Genomic DNA, 19,937 nt, shown 5'->3' on the forward strand with positions numbered 1-19,937 from the left:
TTTATAGAGAGCAAAACCGCGTGGCGGATCGCTTGGCAGCTGCTGGGCATGGGGGGATGTTAGGTGTTTCTACCCTTTCCGTTCCTCCTTCTTTTCTGTTACCTTCTTTTCTTGAGGATAGGATTGGGGTCAGTCTTCCTAGACTGATCCCGGGTTAGGTTTTTGTTTGTTTGTTTTTTTTCTTCCCTTCTTACAAAAAAAAAAAAAAAAATCCGGTTGGTTGACATTTGAATTTTAATTAGTAAATCATAACTCAAATTAAAGCAAAATTTAATTTTGTTCAAAATACAAGAAATATATTTCGAATAAAATTTATAATAGGTTAAAATTATATATTAATTCTATTAAGTCACATTTAGAATATAATTCGGTATTTTTATTAATTTATACCGAAATATGACAAATTAGCTTTAAAAACATAAAAATTTCAAGTAAAATTAATTAAAAACTTAAAAATTTGCCGAAAAAAATGGAAATGTACACTTTGTTCAATATAGTTTCCAGAATCGATCTATCAATGATTTGGAAGAGGTAATTTTTTGTTTTAAAATCCTTAGATTTGGCATCGTTAACGGTTTTCTTTTGCTCGTCCATGGGTTGAACTTCAGTAGCTGCTGCTACATCAAAAATACCATCTTCTATGATTCACAGTATTCTTTAAATTTTGGGTTAATATACATATTTGTTCCTGTATTATTAGGAACAGCAGTATAGACTCGATCTACCGTCATTTCTGCTGCGCCTCCTTTAACTGCAGCGATCTACTCCCCCGGTGGTTCAGTCACCATTTCTCCTCCTTCACTGGCGCGGCGGCTATGCTATCCCTAGTCAGGTATAACGTTCTACCTCCTCTCAGTGTTTTCTTCATTCTCTCTTAAATGCCAGCCATCCACTCAGCGTTGTAGCTTGTGGCGTACTGAGAGAGAGATTGTTCAATCTTTATTTAATTCGTAATCTGTCTCCTGGACTAAATCCTTCGTTTTCATTTCCATCTCCTTCAAAAATCAATTCATCATTTCTCCTAATTTTTTTCTTTCGCTGATCCATTTGGTATTTCAAGGAATTTGAGAATAACAGGGAGTTTGGAAGAAAATCTGAAGCATCCAGATGATTTTTGCCATTTTCAGTTCTTCAATTGCATATATCTGATATTGGGTTAGGAAGAGAAGAATATACCAATAAACAACAATAACCCGGCCGTTTATGCCACATAGAAGGTCTGTTAGATTAGGATATAATTGCTTATTTTTGAAAAACCTAGGATACTTTCGTGGGTTTATTGATGTAAGGGCATATCTATAATACAGGGAATGCCTATCAAATTTTGGAATAGAAGGCTGCACAAATCCACTGTCAGTAGACATGTTTTTCTTTCTCACAAAAAAAAAAAAAAAAAGCTGCTTCCTATGAATGTGTTTCACTTAACTCACATATTTGCACTCTGCACTCACTAAATCACAGCTCAGATATTCTGCTCTGGTGCCAAATGTTAAAATCTGAGCAAATGAATGAGAAAAGTTTGTAATTCTCTTATTGAATCAAAGAAAACAAGTGGCTATATAGCCTTACAAAGAAACTACAACCACGTCTTACAAGCCTATTAACATGGCCACCAAATAACAAAGATACAAAAATAATAAATTATCCTTAGGGATTTATAATAAGCTATCTGTTCTTGCTGGCAATCTCTTGAAGAAATTGCTGGGAACAGAGGGCAGCTTGCTTCGGAATTTGGGATGCCGCATATAATAAAGTCCGGCAACCAGAGCCACCACTCTGAACGGTGTGACATAAAGCACCAATGCTGTACAAAGACAGAACATAACGAAAAGACTGGTTGCTCTTGGATCTCTCCAGCTAAGCACAGATCCTAACCTCTCCCCTTGTGTGGCAATGTCTCCTACAACTGTTTGAATTCTTCCTGCAACACTTCTTAGCCTGTCATACCTCATCCGAACAAGATCATGGGATCGACTAGTAGGAAACGTGTCAAATTCTTCATCGAGTTCATCTGGGTGTACAGCTTCTGCCCAAGATAGTTTTGTGTCCATATGAGGTGGATGCCTCGGCCGGAATCTGTAGTTCCATAAACCAATAAGGAACATGTAAAGAAATATAGTTGGGAGTATCAACTCTGGATACCAAATCAGTATCAGAAACAGAATATGAACTAGTACTGATGTGACTGGATTCTTCCACTGGCAAATATCACTGAACCATCGGCTCATGGAGAAGAAACCGGAGAGAAGTGACATGATTCTGAAGAAATTAGCTTTGCTTCTTCTCATGCTCCACATGTGAGAATCCACATCTAACATGTACTCCACCACCTCTTTTCTCAAAGGCGGTTCGGCTCGAGCAAGCCTCACTGCCACAATACTCATTGCTTGGTATCTTAGATTGTCTACTTGATTCACTGTTAATGGATGCAGGTAATGCATTTTAGGCAGCAAAGGACGACCGTACACATATATCATGTTGGCCAAAGACAGTGTAGTGAATCGGACAGCGAGTTGCAGTTCACCCATTTTCTTCACTCCATTTGGATGCAGAACAAGAAGTGGGTGGGAATGCGTGTAGATACGAAAAGCTTCCAAGGTAGATAATCGAATTCTCACTTTTCCAATCCTTGAATCTGCTGCATTTGGTTTTTCGCCTCCTCCTAAATGGCAGTTGTCAAAAACACCTAAAGTTATTACTGTGCAGGGATCATAGACTTCCCAAGTGTACTGCTCGTTCCATTTCGGATTAAACGTGTTGAGAATTGTGCGAGTTCGGACCCACTTCTGACCATACTTAGCTACGCAATAAGCATCTGTGCTTCCTCTGGCATCTTTCATCTTCATTGGTAGAAGACCTTGTGCACCCAATATGCCTACTTCCAATATCCCTACAGGCTGTTTCCACAGCTGCCTGGCTGTTGGCCTTTGATCGCTGATGTACATTGTCGATTCATCGAGGACATGGTATCCGCCTTCAAGACAAGCTCTTAGATGAATTCTGCTAGCAAATTTGAGCTCTTTCCTCCTGTCAGCCTCCAATACACCGAAGCCAAATTTCTCTAGATTGAACCAGCGGGAATGAACTGGTCTGTGATCTTGTCGCTTCTCAAAAACGCTGAGTGGAAGGTTTATCTTTCCTAAGACATCATCTCTTGAAGGATGCACATGATCCTCAACGGTAAGTTGCAGCTGCTCCTCAAAAGGCTCAGCTACAACGAACACCAAATCCTCATTCCAGAGCGGATTGGTTGTTCGAATTGGGAATGTCTTGGTCTTGAGAACTTGATTCCCAACCTGAACTTTTACAAGTACTTCTGGGATGCGGCTTCTATCATTTGGCACAACATCTTGAGCCTCAATCACATTGATCCTCAAGTACCATAATTTCGGTGATACATATACCTTTGATCTGATGCTGAGAACACCTTCTCCATAGACCGAGGAAGCATCTGCGTGCCATGCTTCTGGAAAGGCTTCGTCCGCCTGTGTCCCCATCCAAACTGCAAGCATGATATCTCCCCGTACCTTCCCTCCCCCACGACGTTCCTCCAGTCTATACCACTGAGGAGCCAGCGGACTATCAGGTGGAACTCTTGTAGGAATTTCATTCAAGTCGAAAATTACCCTTCCGAGATAATCATCTTTTGCCAACATTTCTTTGTCTTTGACAAAGACTTCCAATATTGATGACTGAATCCGGTCTTTTGAGAAAGCAAAGACCTGGTTCCACTCGGGGTTCATTCTCTTGTCGAAATGCTTTGTCCTCCCCTTGTAGTTCCCGAGCTTAATTTCCACATAAGGATCACAGCTTGCGGTAATGGAGCTGGGAGGAAGATCTTTAGCCTTGACAACTCGAACATATAGATAAGACATCTGCTCAACAAGGTCATAAGTGCTGGTATATCTCTCATTATTCATCCATCCTCTTCCTCCAGAAGCAGCAGCAGCAGCAGCAGGCCACCGTTCCCCGAGCTGGGGATTAGTGTCCTTCAAACTATAGTCATTTTCATCACTGGGACGGTTAGGCTGATTAGCAGAGTGCATTGTGTACTCCCTTGATAGGCTAGGGTGTTGGTGGTTGTATATTGAAGCAATGCAACAGTAGTACTATCTGAAGCAATTTCAGCAAGTTTTTTGGACTCAAGATTAGTAGTAGTGTAAGCAGGAGGAGGAATGTAAGGGAAAAGGAGAGGATGATTAGCATCTGAATTTGGTGAGAGGTGGTGAAGCTTTTAGGAAGAGGGTTGGTGCAAGAAATCTCAAACTCAAAGTGGAAGAAAAGAATTTGTAAAAAGATCTGCTTTCTCATGCTCAAGGTGAGAGGTGGTGAAGCTTTTAGAAAGAGGGTTGGTGCAAGAAATCCCAAACTCAAAGTGGAAGAAAAGAACTTGTAAAGAGATCTGCTTTCTCATGCTCAAGAAAGGAACCTCAGATAGCTTTTCCAATATTTGCATTTAGTTTCTTTTTTACATCCTCCAAAGCATAATATCTTTGTATTTGTTACTTGTGAGGGCAGCAATACCTACTTGAAGACAACAAAAGTTCTTTAACTGACAAATTTCATACTTGTCTTTGTATTACAGAATATATACTTAACTTTCTTCTATAACGTGGGTTTTCCTTTTTCTCTGATATATAATTCAATACAACCAATTATATAGTCACATCATATGTTTACTATGCCTATATTGCTCTATATTTCCTTAATTTACTCATAACGGAATTGATTTCATTCTCATTTTAATGAGCAATACTGAGAAATTCGTTTATTCATTGTACATTGATTTTAGGTTTTATTGAATGTTTGTTTATTTGTTTTCAGGGGGATTATGCTTTGCATTAATTCTCTATTTGTTACCTATATAGGTGTGCATTGTTGAGTGTAGCAGCTTTAAAACTTCAAAATGTGTATGCAGATCAAGTATTTGTAAAATTGGTGAAGTTGTTTTTATGTGATCTGGGAATTCTCAAGATCTAAACTAAATTTCTGGAAGTCTAATCCCCATTACAGCAATAACCTTAAAGTATCCGAATGTTTCTTTTATGTTCCCATTGGATGATACGGTGTTACTTTCTGTTTTAGGACCTTTTAAGATTAACGAGGAGATGCATTTGCAACAGATTTTCCATTTCTCCAATTTCTTTTGTGTGGTTTAATAGACTTGCCAATAATTAGTATCTATATCAAATATAGTTTATTTCTTCTCTCAGCCTCTCAACATGCATATATATTCTGAGGATGTATTTGAGAGGCTGGTTCTTCAGCTTCAGTGTATTGTATTATTTGGTTGAAATGGTAAGAAAATCTCAATTAAACTTACTGCAAATGCTAGGGGTGTGCATTCTTTGCTTAAAATTGAATTACTGACTGATTCAATTTGGTTATTTGGTTTGGGTTTTCTTTAACATTTGGGTTCGGAATCTGTTGTAGTTTTAGGAGTATTTCTTAGTTGGATTTGGTATGGAAAAAATGTGAAAAAAAACTGAACTGAACCAAATTACTCCTATTATGCATTTATGTGATGGGAAATATGCATTTAATTTTAAATGTTTAATTTTTTTTATTGTTATTGAGATAATAATCAAAATAGGTATGTTTTAAAAGTATTTTAAGATTTTTTGTTGTTGTTGTTGTTAGAGGTAAGTTATTTAAGAAAATATAGTGATTTTTATTTGTTTTATATGTTGTCTAAATTTTGATATTTTTGGTTGAAAACCAAATTAAACTGAAATATGTTTGTTTGGTTACATTGTCAGTTCGTGTTGAAGTTAATTATTTTAGTATTCGTTGTGATTGCAAATGCTTGTTTTTAGTTACTTGTATACAAGTTATTTATTAGAAGTTAGCATCAGAGACAGACAGACAGATTAGAGAAAAAGGAAAGGATTTAAGAAAACTGGAAAACTGAAATAATTTAAGGGAAAAACAATATTTATTAAACGTAATTAAACTAAATAAATACTTATATTAATTTAAGTGATTAAATTGGATATTAAGTCCTAAGTAACAAAGTAGACTACTTCAACTCAAACTATAAACTCATTCAACACTTGACAGCTCAACAACATTCACGGAGATGGCAGAAGATTATTTTTCTTTTTCTTCTTGATTCCATCGCATTTCTCTTGATTCTTTTACTTATTAGCTTCCATTTTCATTTGATTGATTTATTATCCACAATTTGATCATTGTTCAAAGATTTTGGAGGAAAGAAAACCCTAATTCAGGTATCTGAAAGTTCATTGATTTAGTATATGCAATCTCTATTCTCCTATCGCTACGTTAATCGAAGTCATAATTTTCTTCATTACTTTTCTTTGTTATGGAACTAATCTGCAATTTTATTGTCTTTTGAATTGTTTCACATCAACAAAGTTAAATGCTCTAATTTTGGTACATTTAACTTTTCATAAAGTATATCTCTTGCTTGACTGTTTGGAAATACACCATTACACAATAAAAGTACATAGTTATGCACACATACTTTACTTTTTGTGTGTGTGTGTGTTTTAGGTATATCATAGATGTAATGCAGAAAATGGACAGCACACAGCATATCAATCAGAGCAAAGTCCAAATGCGGTATCAGTAAGGCTTCATTTCAATTCTTTGCTAAAGATAAGAATAAAGTATGAGGTGCGTCTAATGTTTAACTATAGTCAAAGCTTCTGATTCACTTCAAGTTTACATGTTTGTAAAATTAAAATGCCCCAAGCGTTGGACTAGTAAATGAAATTCGAGTTCACTATCTTAATTTGTTAAGTTGCTTTCTTTCATTTAAATCATGCTCCTTCTTTCCATGTTGAAGAAAATGATTGATACATTCTGATTTCTTTCTGCAGTTCTGCTGCTAAGTTATTCTAATAGGTGAAATGTTGCATTTGTTATCATTTCTATATTGGCCATGGCCTTGTAACTTTTCAACACTTTTCACCACAAAGTTCACTACTATATATACTACAAAATACATTTCCAAGAGTCACTTTAAACTCTTCTCCTCCTACGCATGTAACGGATATTTCGAGGTGGCAGCCACTGAATAAGTCCACTGAAAAATATTATTGTCACCGATGCTAATAGGCCAACTGAATATCCAATACCGGCAGCTCCCCAGGAAAACCAAGCTTCCTTCTCTTCTGGCTCTTTAGGTGCAGGTGGCTCAGCTGTTGGACATGGTACCTTAATCTGCATACCACATAACCCACTGTTGTTCGCATAATAGTCCGGATTATCCATCGTATCCATTTGCCCTCCCACCGGTATCTGACCCTGGAGGTTGTTGTAGCTCAAATCCAGAGTAGAAAGTTGTTGCAACTTTGATAATGTCTTAGGAATGGAGCCAGACAATCTGTTGTGTGACAAGTCCAGGCCTTCGACGCTCTCTAAATCTCCGAAACTTTCTGGTATTCTGCCCGAAAGGCGGTTATAAGAAACATTCAGCAACTTCAGACCCCTTAAGTGACCTATTGAAGTTGGGATTTCACCTGAAATTTGGTTGTTTGACAGGTCTAGAAAGGAATAGATGTCAAGGCTGTGGCTTGATAAACCTTGTTTTGAGTTCTTCCAGTTAACTACCAAATCATTGAATTCGAACCCAGTGGTGAAAACATCTGCTATGGATGCAAAGGTATTGGGTGTTTCTATCATTCCAATTAGATTGCCAAACGTGTCCGGAACTTCTCCATTGAGTTTGTTGTTTGATAAATCAAGAATTCGAAGGCTAGTGATATTGGCGATGCTGGTGGGAATAGAACCTTCGAGTGAGTTGTTACGCAAGCTCAGGACTTGGAGAGCAGAAATCTGGTAGAGAAATGTTGGAATTTCACCAGAAATTTTATTGTCATGGAGATCAAGATGTTGAAGCTTGTTCATGTTAGTGAGGTTCCTTGGTAATCTGCCAGAGAAGTTATTGTTTCCAAGAGAAAGAATCATGGTTTCTTCAGAAAAGGTCACTGGAAATTCACCTGAGAACTCATTAGATGATAAATCAACATAAGCTAGCAATGCATCAGGTTTGAAGATTGGCACTTTCCCTGAGAATTTATTTCTCGACAAGTCCAACAGAATGAGGCGATAAATCTCAGATATAGACTCTGGAATCTTCCCTGAGAAGTTGTTTTCAGCTAGCATGAGAACTATAATTCCATTGGCATTTCCAATATTATCTGGCAATTCTCCAGAGAAATTGTTCCTTGACAAGGAAAGAACAGATAAACTCAGAGATTCAAACAGACGCGCAGGAACAAAACCTGTGAGCTTGTTATCAGAAAGAACAATGAGACTCAAATCAATTTCAGCTAGCCATTGAGGGAATGATCCTTCAAGCATGTTTTTACTCAAATCCAAGAAATTAAGTGTCTTCTGACTCGATATCCATTCCGGGATTCTTCCTTTAAGACCACACGATTTCAAGGATAACTGTGTTAACATACATCTCGGCACTATCCGTAAACTGTTATCCCAAATCAGATTATTCCCTCCAAGAAATAGTTCCTTCAGGCTGCTTAGCTGAAACAACCATGCCGGAATTCCTCCTCCGAGCAAGTTATCTTGCAATCTGAGAACTTTCAGGGTTTTCAGTTTCTTAATTGAAGATGGTATTCCCCCAATTATCCTGTTATTGCTCAAAGACAGAGTTGTCAGGTTAGCAAGATCACCAATTTTATCAGGAATCTCCATTGTTAAACCATTTTCCCTCAAATCCAGAACCTGCAACTCCTTCAGATAGAGAACTGAAGATGGAATCCGACCAACGATTCGGTTTCCACGAAGACTCAACTGCTGTAACATTGTCAGGTTTCCAATTTCTTCAGGGACATTTCCTGCTAAAGAATTATAATCCAATTTCAACACTCTCAGGCTCTTAAGAGAAGCAATGCCCCGAGTTAGTGTACCAGTAAGGCCGTTACTGCTCAAATCGAGATACTGAAGATACTTGAGTTGAAAAAGCTGAGGAGGAATTGATCCAGTGAAGTTGTTAAGCATCAAGTCAAGATGAAACAACCTGGTAAGATTGGAAAACATGTTAGATGGAATCTGACCGAGTATGTGATTTAAGGATAAATCGAGAAACATCAAAGTATGAATGTGGAAAAGAGGTGATAAAACTGAAGAAGGGATTGATAATTGGTCTTGAGATGATGAAACTAGAGAGTAAAAATAGAGAGCTGTGACAGATGAATGGTTATTACAGCCCACCAGTTCCCATTGGCAACAATCAGAGCTGGAATTCCAAGAATCGAAGCCGAAAAGAGAGTAATCAGAAATGGGGGAAGAGTCAAGGGTTTTGATGATCAAGGATTTGAATTGGAGAAGGGCTTGCTTTTGATAATCAGGACAGGAAAAGGAAGTGGTGAAGAGAATGAAGAGCAGGGATATGAACAAGCCTGGTTTGGACATTGTTGTTGAGTTCTTTCTGGGAAGTAGAGATGGTAATAAGAGATAAGAAGTTGAGAATTAAATGAAGTATTAGGAAAGTGAAAGGAAGGTCCAATTCTGTTCTCTTTTTTCAGTGGACTAAGGATGATGATGATGTTCTTTAAGTTGACTTGGAATTTTTTTGATAATAGTTGACTTGGAATTAAGAGTCAAAACGAGTGTAGAAAATTTTAACACCTAAAACTTGGATTGGACCCATTTCTCAAATATTGACAACTTAAGCCGGAATTTAATAAAATGTGTAAAAGATATAATTACCGAATTTAAGTGGTGCTGAATATTTATAATTATTGAAAGCTAAATTGAAAGTAGTGAATGGCGCAACTGTTTGATAAATAAGTGTTTTATTTTTAAATGTTGAATTTAAAAGGGATTTAACGTTTATATGTAGGAGTAACTTTATTTATAATATTGGTAACCAATAGTAATTTTGTCTCTAATTGGATCAATTTGAAAAATAATTCATCAAACCGTCTTCTAGGTCATGAATCTTGTCATCTACACTATACATATTAGTCATTTTATTACTCATTAATAACAGAAAATAAACATATGATTATACGTGAAGTTTTTTAAAAAAAATATACTATCTATTTTACGATTCGGACAAAAAAAATTCAAAAAATTTCACCGAATTTATTAATATTAATATCTAATTCTGTTATTAAATCACACAAAATATGAAATCTTTTTTTTTAAACGAACTGATATACAATTGGTGCAGAATAATGAATAAAATATTTTTATAATGTTTGAAATTAACCCAACTTGCCAATATTTGAAGTAAAATTGCTCTTGTGTAAGGGTAAAATTGTACAATTTTAAATGTTAAAGGTAAAATTGCTTTTGGGAGTATTTTTATGCCTTATCCCAATTTAAAAGTGATAGTTGATAATATTGAATTTAAAATTTAAAATTGAATATTTTGATTTATTTGAATAATTTTTTTAAATTGTAATCCAAATTGATTTTAACCGTGAATTTTATCTATCATTATATACCACTTATTTATTTGACTTATTTGCATCCTTTTTATACAATTTAGAGACTGTTTGTTTAGTGTTTTTAGAGTTGCCTTTTATTATTTGATATTAAACACGTTTTATGTGTTTGGTTAGAGTTTAATAATGGTAGCGGAGGTGTCCCGCGCCTCGCTTCCCGTTGTCCCGGCTGGTTTTGTGGGCAAGAGGCCGCCTGCCTCTTGCGTGGCGCCTGTTTTCCAGCCGACAGCGCCGGGCACTGCACTGAACCTGCCGGCGCTAGGGCTGGGCGCTGGGCTGGGATTTCCGGCGTGGTGCCTGGTGCTGTTTGTCTTATCCCGGGCAGCGCTGGGCATGTTGGGGCAGCAATTGGGGGGCAAGCTGCCTCGAGTCAGATTCCTTCTAGGGTTGTGAGTGATGTTCAAGGACAGGGGAACGCGGCTTCCCCCAGGACTGTAATTGGCACAAACGGGATAGGTAAATGTTCTTGGAAAGACACGGTTATGGGGTGGTTGAGGAGGAGCCTTGTCTAGAGGAAGTTGAGATGGTAGGGGAGTCTGAGGATCTGTATTCTGATTCTGACGAGGAGGAGGGTGCCCAGGATGATCCTCTTTGTCCGGTTATTAGACTGTCCTCAGCAGAGAAGCGTGAACTCAGAGAGAAGTGGAAGGTGTCCTTAATAGTGAAAGTGCTGGGGAAGAGGATTAGCTTTAACTATTTTGCCCAAAGGATTCAAGCCCAATGGGCTAGGAAAGGGAAAGTCAGTATTACTGACCTTGAAAATGACTACTACGTCATCAAATTTACCAAAGTTGAGGATTATAATGTTGTGATCAAGGGGGACCCGTATATTATTTTCAACCATGTTTTGGCTTTACGGCCTTGGGTTCCAAATTTTAATCCTCATGATTGTACTGTTAACAGGATCTTGACTTGGGTTAGGTTCCCGGGCCTTCCCATTGAGTATTACAGTGAGAAGTTTCTCAGCAAAATAGGAGGTATGGTTGGGAAGGTCCACCATGTGGATAAAACTACTATAGGAGCCATTAGGGGCAAGTTTGCAAGGGTTTGTGTGGATGTTGATCTTGCAAAACCCTTATTGTCAAAATTCTGTGTTCAAAACAAGGTGTTCTTTATCGAGTATGAAGGCTTACATAACATTTGTTATGATTATGGCATGTATGGTCATTCTCAGGAAGGATGCCCCAAAAGGGAGAGTGTTATGAAGGAGACTGTTGAGGATACTGGGAGTAAAACTGTAGGAAGCCAGGGGAATGGAGGGAACTTCGGTCCCTGGATGGTGGCAAAAAGGACTGCTCGTCGTAGAACACAACCTCCAGTTGTGCAGAATCTTCCTCCTGATATTAACAGTAAGGGGAAATCCTCTCTATCTAAGCCTATTGCTGTTCCTTGTGTGAAGGAGAAGCCTATCCCCAAAGCTAGGGAGGAGGCTGGAACCAGCTCAGCCCTTAGGTCTTGATCTAGATTTGGAGCCTTGACTATTGAGGATGTTCAAGAGCCTGTCTAGGGAGATGAGCATATGGAGCATAGCATGCCGGGCCTGGAGTCTGTTGAACCTTCTGAGTTGGTGGTTGAATCTGTTAATCCCCTATTTGTTTCCAAGAATGAAGCCCAGGGGGGAACCCTGGATCTGGCGGCCCGAAGGATGAAGGAGACAAATGAGGTTAGTATTCCTATTCTTAGTGGTGATCCTAGGATTGGGAAATCAATGGGGGTTATTAAACCTAGCTTGAAAAAGCCAAAGGGTAAACAAAAAAGCATCCAGAATTCTTTGGCTTTGTCAGAGAAGAGGGGACCTGCGGGTACCTCGGTGAGGCTCTCAGGAGCCCCTAGTAAATACCTGGCTTAGGTAGGTTGGTGCGGTCAGTTTTCCTCCTTTCGATGGATTTGTTGTGTTGGAATGTTAGGGGTGCGGCTAGCAAAGCTACCCGTATCCATATTAATGATCTTATTAAACAGTTTAACCTTTCTTGTTTTGCTTTATTGGAAACTAAGATTAGTGGAGAGAAAGCAGATGAGGTGGTTAAGAAGTTTAAGAACTGGAGTTGTGTTAGATCGGAGGCAACTGGCTGGGCTGGTGGGATTTGGCTTTTCTGGAGGCCAGATCGGATTCATTTTGATATTATTAGTATAGATAAGCAGTTCATTCACTGTAAAGTGAGTATTTCCGGTAATACGCCCTTTTTGATTACCCTTGTGTATGCTGACCCTATTTTAGCTAATCGAAAACGGCTTTGGGAGGTTCTCTTTTCTATGAGTGTCAGCATCTCTGAGCCCTGGTTTATTGCGGGTGACTTTAATGATATCGCCTTTATGAGTGACCAGAGAGGGGGTTCCAATCATTATGTTAATCGCTGCCTTCACCACAAGAATAATATGGATTTATGTGGGCTTTCCGATCTGGGGGCTTCTGGTCATAGATTCACTTGGAAACGTAACAATACCTTTGTTCGTTTGGACAAGGTCTATGCTAATGTGTTAGCTCAGACTTCTTTCCCTGAGAGTTCTGTTTTAAATCTCCCATTCCGTCATTCGGATCATTGTCCTATTTTGTTTAGACTTTTGAGAGGCAACCGTCCTAGGGGTAAGAGACCGTTCCGGTATCAGTTGGCTTAGGAGTCCCATCCTAAATTCAAGGAGTTCGTTCAAGAGAATTGGAAACCTGATTCGAATGTCCTGCAAGCTGCTGAAGGGTTTAGGAATAATGTGCTGGGGTGGAATAGGAATGTCTTTGGGCATATTATTAGAAGAAAGAATAAGTTATTAAATAGGATGGAGGGCATTCAGCGTAGGTTGGAGGTGAGGTTTGATCACAGTTTGGATGGCCTCCTCAGAACCCTTCAGAAGGAGCTGGAAGCTGTGCTTAGGCAGGAGGAGCTTCTCTAGTTTCAGAAATCTAGGAAGTCCTGGATTAGAGATGGGGATCGTAATACCAGGTACTTCCATCTTTCTACCATGATCAGAAGGCAGAGGAATAGAATTGAGGCCATTAAGGATTCTAATGGTGATTGGGTGTATGAAGATGAGGTGATTCGGAATTTGGCCCTAGAGTTCTATAAGGATCTGTTCAAAGAGGATCCTGTCCAGCTGGAGAGGGCTCACTCTGTTGCTACCTTTCCTTTGATCAGTGAGGAAAACAGTCAGAGTGCCTTTCATCCTATTTCCCGAAAAGAGATAGACCAAGCCATCTTCAGCATTGGGGCGTCTAAAGCTCCGGGGATTGATGGTCTGTCTGCTGGCTTTTACCATAAGCATTGGGATGTTGTGAAGGAGGGTATCTATGATTTTATCATAGGTGTGTTCAATGGTTCTAAGGATATTGAGCTGGTAAATAGAACCCTCCTGGTTCTTATTCCTAAAATTGATAAGCCTTCTTCCTTTTTGCATATGAGACCCATCAGTCTTTGTAATGTTCTTTATAAGACGGTTACAAAGATTGTGGCTAATAGAATCCGGGGCATTCTTCCGGAGATCATTTGTCAGAATCAGGGTAGTTTTGTGCCCGGTAGACAAATGATGGATAATGTGGTGATTGCCCAAGAGATGGTCCACACGATGAAGATTAGGAAAGGGAAGAAAGGCATTGTGGCTCTGGAGCTGGATTTGGAGAAGGCCTATGATCGCATCAACTGGAATTTCCTGATGGAGAGTCTGGAGAGAGCTAGGATCCCGGACAACTGGAGAAAGCTAATTAAGGTTTGTATTTCTTCTCCTGTGTTTCAAGTTATGGTGGATGGGGATATGTCGGAGGAGTTCTCTCCGGGCCGGGGCATCCGTCAGGGTGATCCTATGAGTCCCTTCCTTTTCGTTATTGCTATGGAGAGGTTATCTCACCTGATTCAAGATGCTATTGATATTGGGAGTTTCCACCCGGTGGCTATCAATAGCTTCTGTCCCCAGGTGACTCACTTATTCTTTGCAGACGATGTCCTTATCTTTCTGGAAGGTAATGAGGAGTAGTTGAGTGTCATTATGGATATTCTTGATTGTTTTTGTTCGGCCTCTGGTCAAAAACTTAATATCCAGAAATCTAGGATGATGTGCTCTAAGAATATGAATCCGAGAGTTTGTAAAAGATTAAGTGATCTGTCTGGTATTACTCTTACTAATTCTATTGGGAAGTATCTGGGTATTCCCCTCCACAGTGAGAGAGTGTCTAAAGTTTCCTTTAAAGATACTTTGAATAAAGCCAATACGAAGTGTGCCACGTGGAAAGCCAAGACTCTTTCTCTCGCTGGCCGCCTGACGTTAATTCAATCAGTTAATTATGCAGCTCCCAATCACATCATGCAGGCTTGTCAGCTTCCGGATCATGTGCTTAATGATCTTGATAAGATTAACCGTAGGTTCCTATGGGGGGAAGCTACGGAGGGAAGAAAGATCCATCTAGTGCCTTGGAGTGAGGTTTGTCAGCCCAAAGATTCTGGTGGTTTGGGCATTAGGAAAGCTAAGGACAATAATAAAGTTTTATTAATGAAACTCCTTTGGCGTATGTGGCAATGCCCCTCCGCTCTCTGGGTTCGCCTTCTTTGTGGTAAGTATCGGAAAGACAAAATTTTTGGGGGCCCTAAGGAGAGAGTTGTCAATTGTTCCTTCCTCTGGAAAGGGCTTAGCGCCGTGTTTGATGAGTTCTGCTCGGGGGTTGGTCTGGAGGTGGGTAATGGTAAGTCCATTAGTTTCTAGTTTGACACCTGGATTGGGGATAAACCTTTAGTAGATGTATGTACTTCCCCCCCGCCTAGTGATATCCGTAACTGGAGGATTGCCGATGTGGTGGACTCTGAAGGGGACTGGATCTGGTCAAAGTTTGATACTTTCTTTAGCCTTGAGACTCTCCTTAGAATTCGGGGAGTGAAGGTGAGTAATCAAGAGGAAGACATGGATAGGCATTGCTGGGCGCTGACTAACAATGGAGTTTATTCTTGCAAATCTGTCTTTGAAGCTTTTACCCTCAATAGGTCCGATCCTCCCTTGGATGTTTGGAAGTCCATTTGGGCCCTCAAAGTCCCTTACCGTATTAGGAGTTTCCTGTGGCTGGGCGTTAAGGACAGGTTACTTACTAATTCGGATAGGCACAAAAGGCATTTGGCGGACTCTGGAGCTTGCAGTAGATGCAGAGGCCATGTTGAATCTTTGTGCCATGCTCTTAGGGATTGCTCTAAAAGTAAAGAGGTTTGGAAGAAAATTCTCCCACACCATATTTTCTCTTCCTTCATGGCCCATTCTGTGGATGACTGGTTCTCTGATGGTATTAGTGGAAAGTTACTGTCTTACATGGAGCATGGTGACATTTTCTTTGCCATTATCTGTCACCAAGTTTGGAAGTGGAGAAACGAGGAGATTTTTGGTAATAAAGCTGTGTTTATGCCAAACTTAGCTGAGTTCTTCTCGAAAAAACTCTCCTCTATTATTGATAGTTTCAAAGGAGAGTCCCTGGCCAGATCTTCCCAGATTAGTGATGTCCACCTCGTGAGTTGGAGCAGGCCGAGAGAGGGGGTTGTGAAGCTGAATACTGATGGCTCCTGCCTCAGCAATGGTAAGATTGTTGCCGGAGGTGTTCTTAGAGATGCGGGGGGCGCCTGGCTTTCTGGGTTCACCCAGAATTTGGGGTTGGGATCTTCCTTCTCAGCGGAGCTCTGGGGCATTCTCACTGGTATCAAACTTGCTAAAAGGCTGGGTGTTAAGAGGCTTTCGGTGGAGTCTGATAACATGGAGGCCATCAAAATGATTTCTGAAAATCATGCTATGGGTCTTAATAGCCGCAACCTTATCAAAGCGATTAAAAGGCTTTGCTCCTCCTTTGAGATCTTAGAGTTCAGTCATATTTTCAGAGAGCAGAACCGTGTCGCGGATCGCTTGGCGGCGGCAGGCCATGAGGGGATGTTAGGTGTTACTACCCTTACTGTTTCCCCTATCTTTCTTTCTCCTCTTCTTTTAGAGGATAGGATTGGGGTTAGCTTCCATAGGCTGATCCCAGGGTAGTTGTTTTCTGTTTGTTTTTCCTTTCCTTTTTCTACAAAAAAAAAAATATATATATATATATATATATCAATTGATTGTTATTTCAATATAGACAACAGTTTTTTTTTTCTATCAGCGGTAAAACACTGCATTTTCAACTTACCTATAACGTTTATCTTTTTCTCTTAAATATCCTTACAAAATCAATCATTTTAAATGATGTCTTGAATAAACAGACACTTAAATAATAAGTCACGCTCTTGAATAGCTGACACTTGTTCCTTCACAGACATGTGCGCAAATAATTCATTCACAAGATTTACCTTGCACTCCAAATGATTTAGTGTCCAACTTTGTAATGAATTAAACAATTCTGTGTCATTGCTTAGTCTTGATTCAACCTTTCCACGATAATGTGGATGAGCTAAATAAAATGTTATTACCTTCAACACAAACATTATAGTTATGACTTCATCATGCATCTCCGCTAAAGGGATATTCACCCTAATGAACTCGAGGGCTTTGCTATAGGACCAAAATTCCTTAGCAACAGAATTAAGCAACCACACAACCTTCGTCTTCTCATGATTCGGCTGATAGTTTAGCTTACGTTTTGGTTTTGGATTGTAATTTCAGGAATTTATGAATCGAAAAGGTACACTTTCTACTTACCTGATAAAAAGAAGGCATTTTCCAAACCATGGATATTGGACACCTTTGAATGAAAGGGGTTGTATCTATACTTCTTTAAAAAAAGTTACATGATCCTCCGACTGCGGTTGGGTCAGCGAATATAAGGCTCGAAAGATACGAGGACTGAAAGGTACACCCAAGCAATTCTCTAAATAAGAATCTCAGAGGACATCCATCCATCCGTTAGGATGAACCTGGCTAATAGGGATGTTGAACAATTGCAAAATATCCCCTATTACCTCTATGATAGGGTATTCAAAACCCATGTCAATATAATTGACATAGATGGTGAAACAGCCTCGCGGCGGTCGTGCTAGACGGTGTTCATGCTCAGGAACTAGACATTCCAGATCTCGCAACCAAGGGTATAAATTCTTCAAAATCCTTATGGTTTCCTAGGTAACGGAAGAGGCAGTAAACTCCATTTTCGGGGCTTTTGCCCCTTTCTTCTTAAACGTAGATGAGCTAGTCTCTCCGCCTTCACCAAAAGTAGGATTTAAAGTAGGGATATTGTTGGAGGTATTGCGACGAACTTAGCGGAATCAATTAATTTATCGAAGTGCAAAGAAAAAATAATAATATAGCTATAGAATTATTCGGACATTGAAAGCAGGAATATAACTTAATGTAGTTTCATTAAACTTGAATTGAAGAACATATGCATCAAACTCAACCTATTACAATTTATATAGGTGCTAAATACGTGTAAACATAGTGTTTAACTATTGAATTTTTGGCCGGAATTGACTCTCCCTGCAACCTATTAATATGAACACAAATATGAATATAATACTTTCATCTTACATACATACACATTATGTATGTGATGTAAGTTGAATTATTGCATTACAATAATTGCATGTATGATCACAATAAATGTTCTGACTTTGTTATTTTGTATGTTTTCGTTTTTCATGAAATTTCTTTTTTTTTACTAAATTAATATTTTAACGTAACGGATAATAATCAATTTTCATCAGATAGTAAGAATTTAAGGTTCAGATTGAGTGCCCTCAGAATCCATCCCCGATAACTCATGGGTGACTTCGTTACTCATACTAAAAACCCATAAACAATAAACCTAGAAAGAATAAACCAAACATGCAAGAAGAAAATAAAAGCACAAAAAAACAAATAAGGGGTTGAAAGAGAGAGAGAATAGCAAGAAGAAGTTAGCAGAAATGAAATGACCACCTTTTATAAGGAAGAGGCGCCAAAAATCGAGACTCGAGAACCATTGATGATATGGCTACACCTGATTAGTGTGGAAAGTTGCGACTGATAGGCTAATATATGCCTTCAGCAAGCCAAGTAGATGAACAACCTTAAAGGGTTTTTCCGACCTTTTAAGGGGGGCTTCTTATAACATCCGAATATAACCATGAGGCAGAAGTGTAAAAGGACAAGGAACTAAGAAGCCGCCGACATCATAACTGGCCACATGTAGTGAAGCAAGGACACGCCATAGAAGGAGATACGCTAAGATCCATAAAGGGAGATACATCCAAGGATCTGCCATCTCATATGAGTTAGGATCCACCATCGTATCCCTGGACTGTTATAAGAACACCAAAGGATTAAACTGAGCAAACGCTCTAGATGTTGAGAATGGTTACATGATAATCAATAATCATTAAATAAGCATTGAATGTATGACTGTTCAGCTATATGTCCATTAAATGCCAAAAGGTTATAAAAACCTGTATAAATACTCAAACACTATGGAACCTAAGGTACACGAACTAGATTCTAAACACTTTTTTTTTATTATTCTTACCATTCACGAATACAATACTAAAATTGACATCAGAATGTCCCCCGTCGATCCTAATGATACCTCACAAGGATGATATTCCAACCAAGGGTATTTCTACAATTATCAATGTGGATGATATGATTGTCAAAAGTATAACAATAGAAGATCATGCATCAAACATTGCCGCGATCTTCACTACCTTACAAGAAAACAATCTTAAATTGGATCTTAAAAATCTACATTTAGCGTCTCGTTGGGGAAGTTCTTGGACTTCATGATTTCTAAACGAGGGATCAAAGAAAATCTGGATAAGATTTAGGCAATCATCAATATGGAACGTCCAAAGAAATTCAATGATGTACCTAAATGGTAAAATCAATGCACTAGGTCGTTTTATTTCTTGTACGGAAAAGAGATGTATGGCCTTTTATAAAAGTCTCAAAGGAGCAAAAGACTCCAACTGAATGGTAGAATGCCAAACATCCTTCGAGTAGTTAAAAACTTTTCTTACCTCACCTCCTCTTTTGAGCAGACACATTCTTGGAGAAACGTTATACATATATATTAGTGTGATTGATGAATACTTAGGGATGGTGCAGATCAAGGAGAAGGAATCACACAATTCCAGATATGCTATATTAGCAGGGTTTTGGGGGATGTAGTAACTAGATATTCAAAACTTGAATACACAAGTTTGTTCAGAGGTTGCATTATAATGAATCATAAAGACATAAATAGCTCTCATAATCAAGTTTTGTTCAAATGATTAATATGACTTACAACATAATTCATTTTAGAAAAAATACTTGAAAATCAGAACACATTCCATGGACCAGTGACAACTTGAATGCCCCAGGGCGGATACAAGGAGGGACCCAAGGGGGCTCTGGCCCCTCTGACCGCCAGAACCACCATGATCAAAGGTAGTTCCAATCCCCATGTCTCCATAAAATTTGATGTTGTGGGATGCTAAATTGGTGATTTGATTAAACTTTGATTGAGTATTTGATAAATTGAGGATTTGACATAAAACTTTGGTTGAGTATTTGATAAATTTGGGATATAAATTCGGGATTGTTGCATGA

General features: G+C 38.9%; 2 protein-coding genes across 2 annotated transcripts; both read right to left on the reverse strand.

Annotated features, from left to right (window-relative positions):
• Nucleotides 1-1,587: 1,587 nt before the first annotated feature.
• LOC136208880 (FT-interacting protein 1-like) lies at nt 1,588-4,046 on the reverse strand. The gene has a single exon (XM_066000163.1). The coding sequence runs from the start codon at nt 4,044-4,046 to the stop codon at nt 1,656-1,658; it is 2,391 nt and encodes a 796-aa protein (XP_065856235.1). The 3' UTR covers nt 1,588-1,655.
• Nucleotides 4,047-6,567: 2,521 nt separating this feature from the next.
• LOC136208879 (receptor-like protein 46) lies at nt 6,568-9,500 on the reverse strand. Its single transcript, XM_066000162.1, has one exon. It carries the CDS (start codon nt 9,400-9,402, stop codon nt 6,988-6,990), a length of 2,415 nt encoding a protein of 804 aa, XP_065856234.1. The 5' UTR covers nt 9,403-9,500; the 3' UTR covers nt 6,568-6,987.
• Nucleotides 9,501-19,937: the final 10,437 nt, after the last annotated feature.

Source organism: Euphorbia lathyris, chromosome 10, assembly GCF_963576675.1.
Source record: "Euphorbia lathyris chromosome 10, ddEupLath1.1, whole genome shotgun sequence".
In the NCBI taxonomy this organism is placed as follows: domain Eukaryota; kingdom Viridiplantae; phylum Streptophyta; class Magnoliopsida; order Malpighiales; family Euphorbiaceae; genus Euphorbia; species Euphorbia lathyris.

Bases quoted from the DNA above. Each gene is read 5' to 3' on its own strand.
- LOC136208879 (XM_066000162.1), bottom strand. From the start codon at position 9,402: ATGTCCAAACCAGGCTTGTTCATATCCCTGCTCTTCATTCTCTTCACC.
- LOC136208880 (XM_066000163.1), bottom strand. From the start codon at position 4,046: ATGCACTCTGCTAATCAGCCTAACCGTCCCAGTGATGAAAATGACTAT.